Source organism: Phocoena phocoena, chromosome 1 (genome assembly GCF_963924675.1).
Source record: "Phocoena phocoena chromosome 1, mPhoPho1.1, whole genome shotgun sequence".
Taxonomy (NCBI): domain Eukaryota; kingdom Metazoa; phylum Chordata; class Mammalia; order Artiodactyla; family Phocoenidae; genus Phocoena; species Phocoena phocoena.
In genome coordinates, this window is record NC_089219.1 from 16412465 (window position 1) to 16429277 (window position 16813).

Here is a 16813-nt window from a genome sequence, read left to right on the forward strand (position 1 = left end):
GAGGAGGCATGGTTCCCATTGTACTGATGAGACAAGAGCACAGAGAGGTTATGTAACTGACCCAAGATCACACAGTAAGTAGCAGAACCAGGACTTGAACCCAGGTCCCGGTGACTGAAGCAGAGGCACTAGCCCATCTCGTTATCCTATCTGGACTGTTCCCCTGCTTTGGTTGATGGTCCCTGCGCAGTCCCTGGCTGTGTCTTTAGGTGCTGGGGAAGGGACATCCCTGAGTCCCAGTCTGGCTACCACAGACATATTTGCCTTTAGTTCTGAAATAAAAGGCTGGGTCCCCTTGCAAAGGCACTCGGGTAGCACAAAGCGCACAGGGGGCTTTGCTGCTCCTGACATATGGGGTTCCCTCAGCCCCGCCTTCACACACCACCCGGCTCTGTCCCTCAGGGAGACAAGCAGGGAGCTGCCAGGGGGCCCTGCCCAGCAGCTGCTGGGGGCCCAGAAGTGGTGGGTGAGTTCCACCCTGCAGCAGCCACGCCCCCTGGGGCTGAGGTGGGGAAAACAAGCAAAGGTCTCCTTAACCTAGTTAGCTTATTTCCACTTTCGTCTTAAAGACACAGTTGCCTGAAATTCATAATCATCAAATTAGACTCTTTTCCTATCTCATGAGAAGGTTTCTGTCCCTTTGGGAAGATCTGCCACCTTTTAGGTATCTTCTTCAATTTACCTACTTTTGAGTATCAAGATGCTTTTTTTTTTTTAAACTGAATAAGTATTTGTCAAATCTAAGCTCTGTCATTGATGGATTGACTGGCTTTTCATGACCTAGCCTCTCCCAGCATTTAGGGTCCCAGGATGGAGCAGGGGTCAGCAGGAGACAGGTACGGTGAAGGTCTCGGCCCTGAAGGGTTTAAGTCGGGACCTCTAGAAGTTACAGCACAGGGTGTTTTGATTCCACATGGAGAAGCACCCAACAGGCAGATGTTAATTCAACAGACATTAACTAAAGATACAACTTCAAACAAGACCAATATGGGATTCTAACCTGAGGAACTTTGATCAGCTCACAACCTTAAAATCTGATCTAGTGTGCTCAGCGTGCATTCCTTTTGCTCGTAACTTGCAAAACTCACAGTCAGTACTAGTCAAAACCTAAGGAACAGCTTAAAGCCAGGAGAGCAATGACCACAGCTACCAGTTCTTGTGCACCTACTACATGCCACACATGCCACGTTAATGCTTCACACATGTGCTCACTCGTTCTTGAACCTCTGCAGTTTGGGTATTATTAATCCTCTTCTCATAGATGAAGAAAGTAAGGCTCAGAGATAAGTGACTTGCTCAGGATCACGCACCGAATGATGGGGCACATTTAACCCAGTCTCACCTACTCCACAGCCCTTCGTCTCCCCATCCTGCCAAGCTCTTCCTTCAACCAGGCCTGGCCAGGTAGGTCCAGCGGACAGCCGTCCTCTGCAGTCCGTCCACTGGTCCCGCTGCCGGGTGCTTACCGAGGAGGTGCTTGATGATGGCTTGGTTGTGTTCCCAGAGGTTGCTGAAGGTCCCCCAGCGTGAGTGGCCGTCAGGCACGGGGTTGGCTTTGATCCAGCCGCCACAGGCATAGGTGAAGAAGTCCTGGCAGGGGTCCACCGTAGGGTCCATGGAGCTCAAGATGGAGCTGGTCACCGAGATGCAGGCGTCACTTAGGCACACCGAGGGGGTTCCTGGCAGGGGTCAAGGACAAGAGGCCAGTGAAGGGAAGGCAGGGAAGAGGCTATGGGAATATAGTGCTGGTGGCCTGGGGCTCTGGGGTGCCATGCCCCACCCCCGCCCTGACCAAACAGATTTGGAACTGGACAGTCACTAGACCACTACGGAGAAAAGATTTCAGGAGATTCACGATCTCCTGATGTGTAAAATTAGACTTCTGTCTAGCTGCCTAAAATCCTTTCCATGGCTTTAAAATTATCCTGAACCAAGGTGCTTCTTTTAATCAGTCCTTCCTTCCACAAATATTCATTGATGTTTTTACTATTCCCTGATGTTCAACAAATTTATTTGCTCACTCATGCATTCATTTATTCAACAAAATAATTACTGAGTATCTTCCAGGTTCTTTGCAGAATATGTGTGTGTGTGTGTGGTGTGTGTGTGGTATGTGTGTGGTGTGTGTGTGGTGTGTGTGTGTGGCGTGTGTGGTGTGTGTGTGTGTGTGTGTGTGGTGTGTGTGGTATGTGTGGCATATGTGTGTGTGGTGCGTGTGTGGTATGTGTGGTGTGTGTGTATGTGGTATGTGTGGTATGTGTGGTGTGTGTGGTATGTGTGGCATGTGTGTGTGTGGTGCGTGTGTGGTATGTGTGGTGTGTGTGGTGTGTGTGGTGTGTGTGTATGTGGTATGTGTGGTGTGTGTGTGGTGTGTGTGTATGGTGTGTGTGTCATGTGTGTGTATGGTGTGTGTGTGTGTGGTGTGTGTGGTGTGTGTGTGTGGTATGTGTGGCGTGTGTGTGTGGTGTGTGTATGGTGTGTGTGTGTGGTGTGTGTATGGTGTGTGTGTGTATGGTGTGTGTGTGTGTGGTGTGTGTGGTGTGTGTGTGGTGTGTGTGTGTATGTGTGGTGGGGGGGATATAAAAGGCATAGTCCTTTCCTCCAAGTTAATAATTTAGTTGGGGATACACACAAGAAAAGTAAAAAGACAACAGTAGGAGAAATGTCTGTCATTTATTCTACCAACATAGACCGAGGATATTTAGTCCATGCCAAATGGGTGATGCAGACAATACGGTGCCAGGACTCAGGAAGGAAGAAAGAGTCTTAGGAATAGAAGGAACTATGAAAAATCATTCCCACTGAGTACAAGGCAGCAGAGTTATCTCACTGAATCTTCAAAAAAACAAAAATGAAACAACCCTAAGAGATCACTTTAAGGCCATCTTTACATACAGGGAAACTGGGGCACAGAGAGACTAAGAACCCTGCTCAGTGGCCACTGGGGTTTGAACCCCAGTCTCTCTCTGCTATGCCTGCTATGGGCCTGGAAGGGAGCCCTCCGGTGATGACTGGCCCAGGAGGCAGGGCAGCCCCATCTGTCAGGTGCTGCCATGAGGAGGGATGGGAGCTGGCGCAGGTGGGCAGTGTGGAGGGCTGCCAAATCCTCCAAGTGCCCCCAAAACACAGTGCACAGAGGAACCAGCTTCCTTTGAGCCGGTTCTCACAGGACATGGGGCAGAGGCAAGAGGAGGGGGCCGGACTCCCGAGGCGAGGTTGGTCGGTGGGCTCAAGCAAAGGAAGCAAACGGTGGGCAGCCTCAGCCGTGGCCCAGCCCCAGGTGACGAGATGAAGCTGACTGCAGGAGAGGGAGGCTTGTGATTTAGCACACAGGCCCGCCGCGCCGCCTGTTGACCCAAGCTGACTGGCAACAAGAGGGACCGTTTCCTGATACGGGGGCGACACCCCCGTTGGAGGATGAGGACGCCAAGGCTCTGAGCCAGTGAACGGAACAAGTCGCTCTGTGGTGTGGGAGCGCCCAGGCTGCTTCGGCAATGCCAAGGCCGGGGTTTTCCCACTTTCCCTCATCACCCCTTGGCCGGTCGTGCCAGGGGCTGCTGCAGCCCTTCTGGCACGTTCAGCTCCCCACTGCACAGGGAGGAAGGCAGCAGGGCAGGTGTCAGGGGCTGTTTCTTAGACTTGGGTTCAAATCCCAGCTTTCTGCTTCTGGCCTCACGCAAGTGGCCTCGTCTCTCTGGGGGTCGGTTTCTCCATCTGGAGATGAGGAAGGACGGTAGAACCAGTTTCATGGTGATGATGATCTCATGGCTGGGCGGGGGGCTCAGCTCCCTGGAGTCTTAGGGTCCACTGTTCCCAGGCCAATCCTCAGAGAGCAGAAGAGAATGCATGGGCTGGCAGGGTGGTCTTCCTCGCACTCGGAGACACAATGCCAGCTGGGGCTGGGCAGCCTGCGTGCTTATTAACATCTGATGACAAACCCAAAGTCCTGAAGGCTGACAAAGGGCTCAGAACAGTCGCACAACAGCACAAAAATCAGGGCGACTCTATGTCGAGGTAATTACTTGTTTTGAGATGACCGTACAACAATTAAAGATTATTGAGCCCTTAGGCATGAAAACAGAGAAAGGAAATGGTAGGGGACATGGCACCATTTAAAATATCTCTAAATGAGATCTTTGAGTCGCATGCCCCACTTCCCGACGAAGGGAACGTACCAGAATCTTTATGGGGGCAGGGGATGGGGGGAAAGAATTTCTGTGTAGTTTGAAAAAGCCTATTCACTATTATGATATAACTTCATATCTGGAAAAGGAAAAGAATACCTATTGTTTTTATACAACAAACTGCAGGAAGTAAAGCTTGACAAATACTTGGCTGGTGGGAAAACCCAGAAGCCAGCTGTTAAGAGGGTGATTCTCAGGGAGAAAGACACATCAGAATATGTGTGTGTGTGTGTGTGTGTGGTGTGTGTGTGGTGTGTGTGATGTATGTGTGTGTGTGTGCGTGTGCGTGTGTGTGTGTGAGAGAGAGAGTCAGAGAGAGAGGTATTTGTAGTTATCATAGGGGGACTTGGTTTTAAAACAAAATAAGAAGCCAGCCCCCAGGAATCAGTCTGAGAGGCTTGAGTTCTTCACTAAGCACCTAATCTGCTAGGCACACTGCAAGGTACCCAGGTGGTACTTAAGCAACAATCACTTGATTATTTAACTATTACTGGTTTGTAGATGCTTTACCAACGATCCTTGGCCTAGCAGGTGCTTAATGTACATTTGATTAATTAATACATGGTTTCCAGGCCCCCCAATCTCCTGTCAACACGTTCAAAACTCAGCTCAGGCTCCCCCTCCTCGGGGAAAACTTCCCAGACCCTCATCCTTCTCTGTGCCCCTTGGCTGCCTGGGTGTCCGCTATCTGAGCACAGGCCATGCTATGTCATGGCCGTCTCCTTGCCTACATCCCCCACTAGAATGTGAGCCTGAGGGTAGAGCCAGCATCTTACTTGCATTTATAGTTCCTTTGCCCAGCATTGAACTTGGCACCTAGCAGCTATCCGATACATGGTTTTTTTTTTTTTTTTTTTTGCAGTACGCGGGCCTCTCACTGTTGTGGCCTCTCCCACTGTGGAGCACAGGCTCCGGATGTGCAGGCTCAGTGGCCATGGCTCACGGGCCCAGCCGCTCCGCGGCATGTGGGATCTTCCCGGACCGGGGCATGAACCCGTGTCCCCTGCATCCACAGGCGGACTCCCAACCACTGCGCCACCAGGGAAGCCCCCAGTACATGTTTGTTGAATGAATGAATGGCTGAGTGAATAAAAGAGCTTCGTCCAGGCCTTGGTCACCACCTGTGGATGCAGCAGATATCTCTTCCCTTTAGGACGTGCATGATCCGTCGAGCAGGTGCCAGATCTAGCTCACAGACACTCGTCTGGATGGTGCCTGGCCTCGACACTAAGTAAGACACTCCAGAACATTTTCCAGAGAATTTATCGTTTGTTTTGCTGTCACTGCTTGCAAAGCATCTGTAAGTTTCTGGAAAGGATGGTGCAGCAGGAAGGTGGATAAATGTGTATTTAAGTGCCCAGACATAATTTAAAGGTGAGTCTTTCAGAATCATCAGAATTTGCATTGACTGATGTTTGCACAAATGTGGCTGATGCCAGCCAGCACCTGCTGCTGGGTAATGAGGTTATTGTCAATATCTGGGGAGGCCTCTGCTTTCCCAGGCCCAGGCAGCTGATAAAGACACATGAATTGGCTCAAGGGTCACCGGATCCCCGGCCCAGCTCCACCCTGGGGGAAGAATTCCCCTCACCCAGGTCCAGCCTGGGGAACCTTCTGCAGCCCCGAGGTAGAAGGGACAGACAGAAGCAGGATTCCTCCCTGCGGGCCCCACCTGGCAATGACAGAACTGTTTGGGGCCCAACCACTAGAAGCCAGGCCTTGGGGGCTCCCTTCTGGTTTCTGATGGAGAAACAGCCTGGGAACTCCTAGGGGCAATCTCAGGGCAATACTGCCTGCTGGAGTCTAGCCTGCTCCCCGTTCACAGGGCCAAGAGCTGGGCAGACGAGGCTGGCTAGGGCCTATACTTCCAGGCAGGGTGTTCTAAACTAAACCTGATTTAGGATGAAGCAAGATGGTGGCTGCAGCAGGACTTCCCTGGTGGTCCAGTGGTTAAGGCTCCGCGCTTCCAATGTAGTGGGCACGAGTTCGATCCCTGGTCGGGGAACTAAGATCCCACATGCCTTGTGGTGGGGCCAAAAAAGGAAGATGGCAGCTGCAGGACTAGGGTGATCAGTAGAGAAAGACTGTCCCCACTTAATCCTCCTTCTTGCTCTTTGTTCATTCAATCGTTTACTATTCATTTTGCAAAGTATTTGCACATCTATGGCATGCAGGCACTATGCTCAGCACATATGGTTAAGAAATCATTCATTAATCAATCAGATACGCATTAATCACCTGCTGTGCTGGGCGCACTTGGTAAAAATCTACAAATCATTAAATAGTCAGTTAAACAATTAAGCGATTATTTCTTAGGTACCACTTAGGCACCTGACACAGATTAAGTTCTCATTAAACGTTTGTGGAAGGAATAATGAATGAATGAATGAGTGCTTGATCCAGGAGCGATGTAAGGATGACTCAGATGAAGTCCTGCCCTCCCTCCAGGCCCCCAAATCCCTTCCTCATTCCAGTGCAGCATGGCCACCCACGCAGGCCAGGAAATTCACAGTGGAGAAGGCTCAACAAAACCTCCAGTTGATGTTCCCCGATCCTGTGAAGGTTCACGATGGCTCTGATGGGATGAGTACCAGGTGACCGAGTTGATGGGGTTAAACTCTTGGCAGAGCCCCAGAGGCTACTCAAGCAGGTGGCCTACTGTCAGCAGAAAGCTGGATCTTGGGGCCCAGGGGAGAGATCCTGGAATTGACTGGACTCCCATCCTTATTTTTAACTTGGATCTGCCCTTTCCAGGTCCATAAGAGCTTATGGATCATTGATTCTGTGTAAGGCACTTGCTACATATACTCAGCCAGACACAGAGAACCAGCCTCCGGCCACTGACAGTGGGATTGAAGTGGGGTCTGATCATATACAAGGTAGGACAGAGAAATGAGATGACAGAGGTACACAAAGGTCCCTGGCTCACAGAAGGACAGCTTTTCTGGGAGCACTAACCCACACTGGAGTGCACCATGAATTACAAAGCCTGAGCTCTGGGGCCCGCCAGCCCATGGTTGAACTCCAGCTGCCCCACTCCCTCTCGCACTAGCCACGTGACCTTGGACAAGTTACTTAGCGCCACTGCCTCAGTTCCCTTGTGCGGAAAACAGGGCCAGAAGCAACCACACCTCACAGGGCTGCTGTGAGGAGGCAATGAGATTACATCCGTAAAGGAGAGGCCTGGTATTTGGAACATGGAAAGTATTCAGCAAACGGAAGCCATTATTGCTATTTTGTTGGAACTGAGGATGGAGCAAAGGGCCAGCCCGTGTGTCGAACCAGCCCACATCCTAACAATAATAGTACCTGGAGCTAAGGCTAGAGAAGGCCTATTGGGCACCAGGTATGTGATAGACATCATCTCAAATCCTCAGAGACATCCCCAAACTGAGCACTATTTTCTCCATTTAAAGTAGAGAAGACAGAGGCTCTGAGAGATTGAGTGACTTGTCCAAGGTCACATGGACAATAAGTTGCCCAGCCAGGATTTGAACTCATGTCCTTCTGACCCCCAAACCTTAACATCACCCATCTGCCCAGCTCCCAGGTCTTGGTCTGTTGCAGCAACCCCAGCCTCCAGACCCAGCTCTCTCCTTGGCCTCGGAGGCCAGTCCTGGCTTGAGCAGGGAAGCCCCCTTATACAAGTGGACACAGCCTGGGGCAGGAGTGAGTGAAGCCCATCATGCAACACGGGTGCACCTACTTGTCCGGTACTGGATGCCTAGCGCTGCCAAGCAGGCCACCATTCCTGCCGCCAGAAGTACCACCAGCATCACCAGCCGCTTCTCCAGCTGCGTCCGTGCGGCCCAGCACCTCTGGCCACTCCGGGGGCTTCGGAAGTTCACCTGTAGGGAAGGAGACAGGCGGGGCGAGGAGAACGTGAGCCCAGGGCCCCCACTACCCAGGAGGAGGGGGCTCCACGGCAGAACCCAGCCCTGGGGAGACACCAGGGCTGCCTGATGTCCGTCCCCTCCTGCCTCAGGGGTGGTCTGGTTCCCATGGAATCAGTCCTAATCCAGGAAAGGAACCAGCACCCTGCTCGGCAGCTCAGATTCACTGCTAAACATCCGAGTCAAGCAGTCAACCCAGCTGGGCTTGTGTTTTTTGTGTCACCTGATACGGGTAGAAGAAAAAAAAAAGATCAGCTTTTCCCTGTTTCTCCAGTAAGGAGTTCAAAAAAAAACCAGGATGTTTGGACTCGCAGGCATCCAGCAGACATCCAGCTGGGCTCTCTTCAGAGTCTCAGCTTCAACAGGCTGGGGGTGACACAACCCCCATGATAACCCAACCACAGTGCATACTTCCCAGGGGCACAGACAGCCTTAGCTGTCGAAACCGTCATAATCCCATGAGGGCTGTGTTCTTAGTTTCTTTTTACAAATGAGGAAACCGAAGTCCGGAGAGGTGAGACCCTTGCCTCTCATCACACAGCTAAATGGGTAGAGCTCGGATTTGAGCCCAAGTGTATTGATTCTAGAGCCTGCCTGTGGGTCAGAGATTAGAGTCTTGGGAGATGTCAGGGGAGATGCAATGGAGAAATAGCTCCATTGGAGCAGGTCCTCAAAGGGAGGAAAAAATGTCCTCAGCCTAACAGTCCAGCTAAACAGGAAAGGAGGCACAATGGGAGGAAGTGGAGGGTGTGACAGGGCCTTCCAGGCTGAGGAGGAACCCACCAGTCTATAGCACTCAGAGTCCTCGGCCCGGCCCTCAGACCCAAGGCCAGCTGGGGGCTCCCCTCTGTTCTACGAGGCGCTTCCTGCAAAAGCCAGGGCCGCGGGACAGGAAGGGTCCCCTGAAGGTGGGGTTCAGTTTAGTGACATTGTGGCCAACAGTCGAGCACCAACTCAGGGCCACGTTGGAAAGACCGAGGGGAAAGACAGACTCCCTTGCTTTCAGCTGCTCACTGCCCAGCAGAGAGGCAGATAAAGACACAGACTGGGGTGGGCAGAGGTTCAGTCTGGGAAGGCTTCCTAGAGGTGGGGATGCCTGGGCTGGCTCTTAAAGAATAACTAGAAGCTGGCCAGGTGAATGGGGAGGGGAAGGGAAAAGGGGGGCCTGGATCCTAAGGGGTGCTGTAAGCCAGGTGAAAGACTGGGGACTTCCTCCTGAGGGCTGGAGTGATACGATTAGATTTACCCTTTGGAAAAGTCATGGTGGCAGGAGCAAGGCTTGGAGGGGAGCAGGCATGCAGGCAGGGAGACCCACAGCCTTCCAGGAGGTGAAGGGGATGATGTCAGGGGAGATGAGGAGACCCAGCCTCTGACCTGCGAGTGCCCCCCAACAGCTGAGGGGATGGCGGCCCCTAGGAGCAGGTCACAGCCTTCAGGGAGCCTCACACTGGCGCCTGGGGAATCTGAGGCTGGTCACCTTAGGGAAGGGCATTGAACAGCCTCACGGTCGCCACTGGATATTTTGTGAACAGAAAATGACTGGGGGGGCTTCCCTGGTGGCGCAGTGGTTGGGAGTCCGCCTGCCGATGCAGGGGACACGGGTTCGTGCCCCGGTCCGGGAGGATCCCACGTGCCGCGGAGCGGCTGAGCCTGTGAGCCATGGCCGCTGAGCCTGCGTGTCTGGAGCCTGTGCTCCACAACGGAAGAGGCCACAGCAGTGAGAGGTCCGCGTACAGCAAAAAAAAAAAAAAAAAAAAAAGAAAATGACTGGGGGTTACTGCTCTAGAGAAGGAGGAAGACAAGAACTTTTTGTGGAAAAAAAAAAAACAGTGGGTCCTACAACCGATAAAAGGAACTTGAGGCTTGGTGACAATGCTGTGGAGGTCCAGGAAGTTCGGACACAGAAGAAGCTGTGTCAGGTGGGGGTCGGGGCGGGTCGCCTCCTGGAATCCCTTAAGAACCTTTTTAAAAACGTGAGACATGAAGATTCTGACCACGCTACTGGTGCAGACACAGCCTGGGATGATGCTGAAATGCTCACAGCAATCGACGTCTATAAAGTGCTTTTTCAGAGGCATCAATTCTCTCACGCAGTTTACCCCGGGCACCGGTATCTCAGAGGGCCCTCAAAGGATTTGCCCTGTCTGGGGATGCTGACATTTACTTTCCCTGGGCCCCTGAGCTGGTCTCACCTTCTGCCTCCCACTCTGGGCCTCTCAGTGCCCCCATTACCAAGGCTCAGTTCGTGGGGGGAGAGGGGTGAAAAGCTAAGAGATGGAGTGATCTTGGTGTAACAGGTACCCAGTCCCCTTGGAGGCCAAGGATCACAGCCCTCAGGGCTGGGGAAGCAGAAAACCCTCTCTTATGTGGACAGAGCAATACCGAGGTGCAGGGAAGCTGAGGAGGTGAAAGGGAGAGAAAGAAGAAATAAAAGGGAGAGGATGAAAGACAAAGGGAGGGAAGGAAAAAAAGAGTAATCATGGCAGGTATTGTTTGAGGGCTTTCTGTGCTTCTGGCATCACGTTCATTCTATTTTGTTGCTAGATGATGCTATTCTATCTTCACAACACCCCTAAGAGTAGGTATGAGTACTAGCTCCAGAAGAAACACAGGAAGTGGGGCGAGGAGACAGCGTGAGAAAACCCACGTCCCTCCAGAACCCACAGCCCCAGCCGAGTGGCCACGCTGCCCCCCAGGAGCCGCAAGCAGAGCTGAGCCTCACTGTTTCACGTCAAACAAACAGATGGTGTTCACTGCAAAACTTAAACAGAATTAAGTCAGAATTAAATTAAAAATTCATATTTCTAGGCAGAAATGGCAAACGGAATTTGAAAATAGGGTTTTTAGCCTCTGTACTGTTCTTTGCTCGACTTGAACGACCAGGTTGACGGGCCTCTTGGTTTCTGCACAAGCCTCATATCTGAGGGCAGAAATCCAGGGGCATCCTCCTGCGGCAGGAGAAGTCACCGGGAGACTGCGCCGGGATCAAGAGGCCTCTCCAGGAGAGCCTGTCCAACTCCTGGGTGCAACGGACGGGGCCGGGGCTGTGGGTCTGCGCTGCTGTCTGGCTCCGTGCTGTCTCCTCCCTGAGCCCCTCTTGTCCCCGCCTTGCCTCCTTCAGAGCCGGCCTTTTGGAAATGAGGGCGTGCTGATCGTGAGAGAAGGGTCTGCAGGGACGTGGAGGGTCGGGAGATTAGTGACGGGCAGCCCTCTTGGTCTCTGGAGAGGTAACAGGGAAGGGGCATCAGCTAAGCCGCAGAGCTGGAAGATGACGTCCAGCTGACGTCTGGAAGATGGGGTAAGGATGACCATGAACGCTCAGCTCGCTGGCAGGCTTAACATCCTAGCGACTGTCGTGTGAGGCAGAGAGAGAATGAAACAGAGAGGAAAGGATGCGCTGGCAAGACAGGTGGAGAGGGAGACCGAGAAGGAAACAGAGCTGGAGAACGAGAAAGAGGGAGGAACTGTCTAGCTGTCCAGCCCAGGAGTTCCCAGGGTTTCCAGAGCCAAGGGAACAAAGCCCTGATGAGGGATAGATATTCGGTTACAGAAGTGAGGGCCTGGTTCGGCAAGGTTCTGCAAGAACGAGTTCTGCAGGCGAGGATGGGACACCACGCCCGGGGCCCAGGAGACAAGCCAGCAGAAGGGGCGGGGAGCCTGGCTTTCAGAGGAAACAGGGGCTCCAGAGGGAAGGCAGAGTCTTTTCCTGGGTCACTGCCTGGCCCCCCAGCGACCTGGCTGAGTGGAGCAGCGCACAGGAGTCAGTCTGGCCAAAGGATTGGCAGGGAGCACACCCGCTGCAGCCCGAAGGCCAGACCACTCCGTGGGGGCTGGCAGGGAGGTCTGGCTGCCTGCCTTGAAGTCAGCCTTTCGGAGCAGACAGACCAGGACAGCCTGGCCCTGCGTGATATCCTGCCTCCGTCAGGGTGTTAGGTTGGGGAAGTTTCTTCTAGCACAGTTTCTATATGGTGAGCTTCTGGCTGAGGCCACTGGGGCCAGGCCAGAGTGAAACTAGAATGCCCTCCTGTCCTCCCCATTTCCTTCCTGAGCCCTACCTGCCCCTCTGCCCCTGTGCTTGACTCTCTTCCAATGACTGCGAACAGCTTCTAGTATAGTACCTGTTGGGAGGGAGGGGACTCCTTATATCTAAACAGGATCAAAGTCTAGTATTTAGAAGAAGCACTTTCCAGCTCTCTTTGCTTCCCAGAGAAACACCCAGCTGCTGATGACACGACGGCACTGGAGAAAGGGCACCAATCCGAGAAGTCAAAGGTCACCCTTGACTTTTTCAAGATCCCTCATGCGTCCCTGGGCGGCCTCTGGACCTCAGTCACCTATTTTTAAAATGAGGAAGTTGGATGAGGTGCCAGGTCTGACCAGCTCAGATCCCAGAGCAACTCGAAGGCCAGAAGCATAAAGATCTAACAGGCAGGTAGAGCTGAAAGGGTCTCCTGGTAAGCAAAGAGGTCTCTGTAAAGCACTCAGTGGGACTGTCTCTGAAATCACCTGCTAAAGACAGCTCTGTGCATGGTGGGGGGCGGGGGTAGAAAAATGAGAAAACCACCACTAAGAATTCAATATCTCAGCTTTCCTTTTTCTTGAAAAAATTGATTTTTAGGATTAACTGGATGAGTTTCAACGGTTTTGGTAAACAGTTGGGGCCCTCTGCTCCCCAGTTTAGGCTGCAAGTGTATCTTTAGCTATTTCTCTTTGAGCCACTGGGGTGTGGGGAGACCAGGCAGCCAGTATGAGCAGAACAGAGGCAAAGGTATTACATTTAGGGCATCACTGAGATATCATGCCTGATGAGTTTTTATAATGATCCCGATAACAACCAAATGCATTTTCTGTTGTATTATACATGGTGCTTTCACTATATTGTCTCATTTCAATCTTTGCAACAGCTCTGAGAGGTGGATTAATATTAACCGCATCTTGCCAAAAAAAGTGGTTTAAGTGAGTAGTTTTCAGGTCTCAGAGCCCACGAGAGGCGAAGCTGGGGCTCCGTGTTAGAGACAGGGCTTTCAATTCTGTACTCAGTCCACAGTGACTAATTTTAGTTGACTGTAATTAACTTGTACCTCAAATATGAGATCAAGGGAAAGAAAAATCCTTTCTTTCAGGTGAGGTACAGGTAGAAATTTGCTCCAGCTAAATACAGCACTTTGTCAGCATGTTCAGGCAAAAAGGTGGCAAGTTTGGCTGAAAGATGCAAGTTTTCATTTACTAGTGTTGGTATCGACGACTTTGAAGTTCTGAGAACCAATGGGCTTCCAAACCTTAAAAAATCAAGTAGCTGATTTTTATAGCTGCCCGTCAAGAGAGGGAGATTTGGGGGGACTGGGTCCATTTTAAGAAGCCTAAAATTGAGGAAGCAGTTGCGTTTCTAGCAATCACTCACAGGAAATTATTCGAAAGTCTAGAAAATGGTCACCCACAGTGTTAGAGATATTGGGCCTACTGTCCAACTGTAGCAGATTGCGTAAATATACTTTTATACATTGGTACTGTAAAGTATTATGATTTTTATTGGTAGCATGTTTTGGAAGTATTTTTTTAATTGTATTTTATTTTTTTGGTCCCACCACATGGCTTGCGGGATGTTAGTTCCTCAACCAGGGATCAAACTTGGGCACTCGGCAGTGAAAGCGCCGAGTCTTAACCACTGGACCGCCAGGGAATTCCCTGGAAGTACTTTTAAAATTGAGGTACAGTTGATGTTTTCGAAGTTTTTAACAACACAGAAAAATGCTTATGAAGTGGCACTAAATGAAAAAAAGCAGGACAAAATATTGTGTACTTAGAGTGAGCTCAACTATATTCTAAAATATATATAAGCAAAGGTGAAAAACTAGAAGCGGTGATCTCTGAGTGGTGGGGTTACTGTTTCTTTGTAAATCTTTTTTTATCCTTGACTCTTTTTTTTTTCCACAAATGAGCATGCAAAGTTTTTATATTGGAAAAAAAATCCCTATGATTAAAAACATAAAATTAATAGAAAACTCTGCTTTGTAAGATGAGATAAATAGGTTCTTGACTCGTAGAAGAACGATCGTTAGCTAGTTCACGTTTGCTTTAGGGAAGTCGGGGAGTCTCAAGGAAAGCCAGGCTGGGTACCCACAGAAACGCCTCCGAATCCTTGGGGCAAGCTTTTTGGCTTTTCCTGTAGTGAAAATGGGCGCTTTACCCAGTTTGGCAGTTTGGTGTACTGCCAACCAGTGGCAGTTTGCACTCCAACCACGTGATTGCTGTGTGACCACAGGAATGTCCCCAACCTCTCTGAGAGTCAGCTTTGTCATGCGCAGCATAGCCACAGGGGCCCTTACCTCATGACCAGAAGAAAAAACAAGAATCCTAGCAGGCCCAGAAATATGTATCACATCCATTTTCTCTAACTCCATTTTAAAGATGAGGGAATTGCGACTTAAAGAGATCAAGCTGCTCACCCAAGATCACAAGTGGTGTCAAATTCAAAGGTGGGCCCCCGGCTTCAGAGACTGGGCTGCCTCCGCTCTGCCAGGCAGCCTCAGGCGGATGAATGTACTTTGTGGCCTCAAAAAAGGCTATACCCACGTGGGCTGCTGTTATGATGATGACAACACAGCATATTATTTTGTTGTGAATTCCAAAATGCTTCTGTGCTGATATATTTAGAACCTTCTGTGAAAGATGAGACTGAAAAAGATTGCTGATTAGACTGTGTTTTGATTTGGGAAGGGAAAAGTGCCTGCCACAGAAATCTAATTTCCTGCTGGATTTAGCCTCTTAAGAAGGGTCTATGGGGAAGAGGGTCTAGACAGACTGGGTTTGATTTCTCACTCCCAGATTTCTAGCTCTGTGACCTAAGGCAAATTGTCTCCCCTTCTGGAGCCTCAGTTTCCTCATCTGTAAGTGGGAACAGTATTCCCTATAGCTCATGGGGGTGGTCCTGAAATTAAGTGGGATGATGTAGGTAAAGGTGCTCTATTCCAGTGGGCAGACCACTTGGAATCATGAGTTTGGATCTCCCTGGGCCTATTTAACTAGCCTGGAGGAGGGACTCAATCAACACTGCTTCCCTTTACTAATATTATTATCCCAGCTTCTAAGAGCCTGAGTAGGGTTGGGCCTGGCAGCCTAAGTTTCCACACACCCTAAGTTTGCCCTTCGGAGGAGTTGTGATTTGTTGTCAGTTCACTGGGCAGCCCCAATACTCTCCTCAATGCCCCCCTTGGTCAACCTGGCAGAAGTCCTCCTGGACTGAGCTGCTCCAGCCTCTCTTTAAGCCGGTTTTTCGGAAGTCAGGTCACAGGGCCCCCTTGGGCATCCTTCATATTTCCAACTCGCTCCCATCCACCTGCCTGAGTCCAAACCCAACCAGGGCTGAGGTCCTGGTCAGGACTGTCCCAACTCAGCCCCACAGGGGAAGAAGAGCAAAAGGAGCCACACTCACTGGTCTGCTACCAGGCAGGGAGGCAGTGGGCATATTGGAATCCCACAGGGGCAGACCCTGGGTGGGGGAGGAATTGGGCTTCCTGAGTAGGCTGAAAGGGGCAGGGAAAGGGGGAGCAGAGGATGGGCTCCAACCCCCAGCAAACTCAGGGACTGGGGGGAAGAATGGGGTAATGCCCACCAGACAGGGTGACCAACCACCCCAGCTGACCGAGGACTGATGGGATTCCAGGGCTTTCCATGCTACAACTGGGACAGTTTTAGACTCTGCCAGTAAAGGGCTGTGTGACCCTGGGCAGGTCTCTCAGTACTCAGGGACGGCCTCTTCTGTGAAAAGAGAACTGGACCAGCTCACTTCTACAGGATGCTTCAACTCTGCCACCTGGCCTGTAGCCCCAGTAGCAGGTGGTCGTCGGGAGGGTTTGGAGAGGTGCAGAGCTGGGGAGGGGAGGCCGGTGGGGGGAGTCCAGCGCCTCAGGAGCACTTCTAATCCAGAAAGACTTTTTCCGACAAGGAGCCCAGAGCTGCCGGTCTGGCACTGGCCCCCTCCCTCCCTCCCGGCAGGATTGGGGCGGGGCGGGGGCGGCAACAGCGCGACTGCCTGGTGGGCCTGGGCTGGGGCCTCACAGAGGGCCCGGGTTCCTACCTGAAGGTGGTTTGGGTACACGTCACCCTCGGAGAGCGAGTCCACCAGGTCCTCCTCGTCCAGCGTAGCCCGCTTGTAGGTCGACATCTGCAAGGCCAAGTGCAGCACGGACTCTCTTAGCGCCTCCATGGCTCTCACGCCCGAATGGGGAAGCGGCCACCCGCCGCCTCCGCTGCCGCGCCCCGCCCCGGCCGGGACACCGAGACCGGCCCACGGACCGGCCCGCGGCGGGGGAGGGGGGTTCCCGCCTCCCCCCGCCACCCCGCTCCCCGCTTATGCAACACCGTGCCTCACCCCCAGCGCCGACAGCGCGGCGGCCACCGGCCACGGCGGCCACAGGCTCCGCATGGTGCCCCCCGCGACGCCCGGATCCCCGCCGCCGCCGCCGCCGAGCGCCCTCGGGTCTGGCCCGGGCGAGCCCGGCTGTGAGGCTGGGCCGGGCTTCGCACCACCTTCGCGGGCGGGGCCTGATCGGCACGGCTCCGGTTCCCTCCCTGGCCGCGCGGGGGAGACCACCCCAGGGCCGGAGTCCCCGGGGAGATGGAGGCTGCTCCCTTTCCCAGAGATGGGGTGGAGGGGCCTTACCCCAGCAGGCAGGAAGGGGGCTCGCAGCAACCCCTCCTTCGAAGAAACATTAAGCTCCCCTTCAAATAAACCTC

The 16813-nt window shown here is 52.3% G+C and overlaps 1 protein-coding gene across 1 annotated transcript in view; it reads right to left on the reverse strand.

Annotated features, from left to right (window-relative positions):
* ECE1 (endothelin converting enzyme 1) overlaps window positions 1-16283 on the reverse strand; it is a 54371-nt gene extending 38088 nt beyond the window's left edge. Inside the window, 3 exon segments of the mRNA XM_065879729.1 lie at window positions 1467-1679; window positions 7891-8032; window positions 16155-16283. Coding sequence (XP_065735801.1) covers window positions 1467-1679; window positions 7891-8032; window positions 16155-16283 — 484 coding nt within the window.
* Between the last annotated feature and the right edge of the window lie 530 nt (window positions 16284-16813).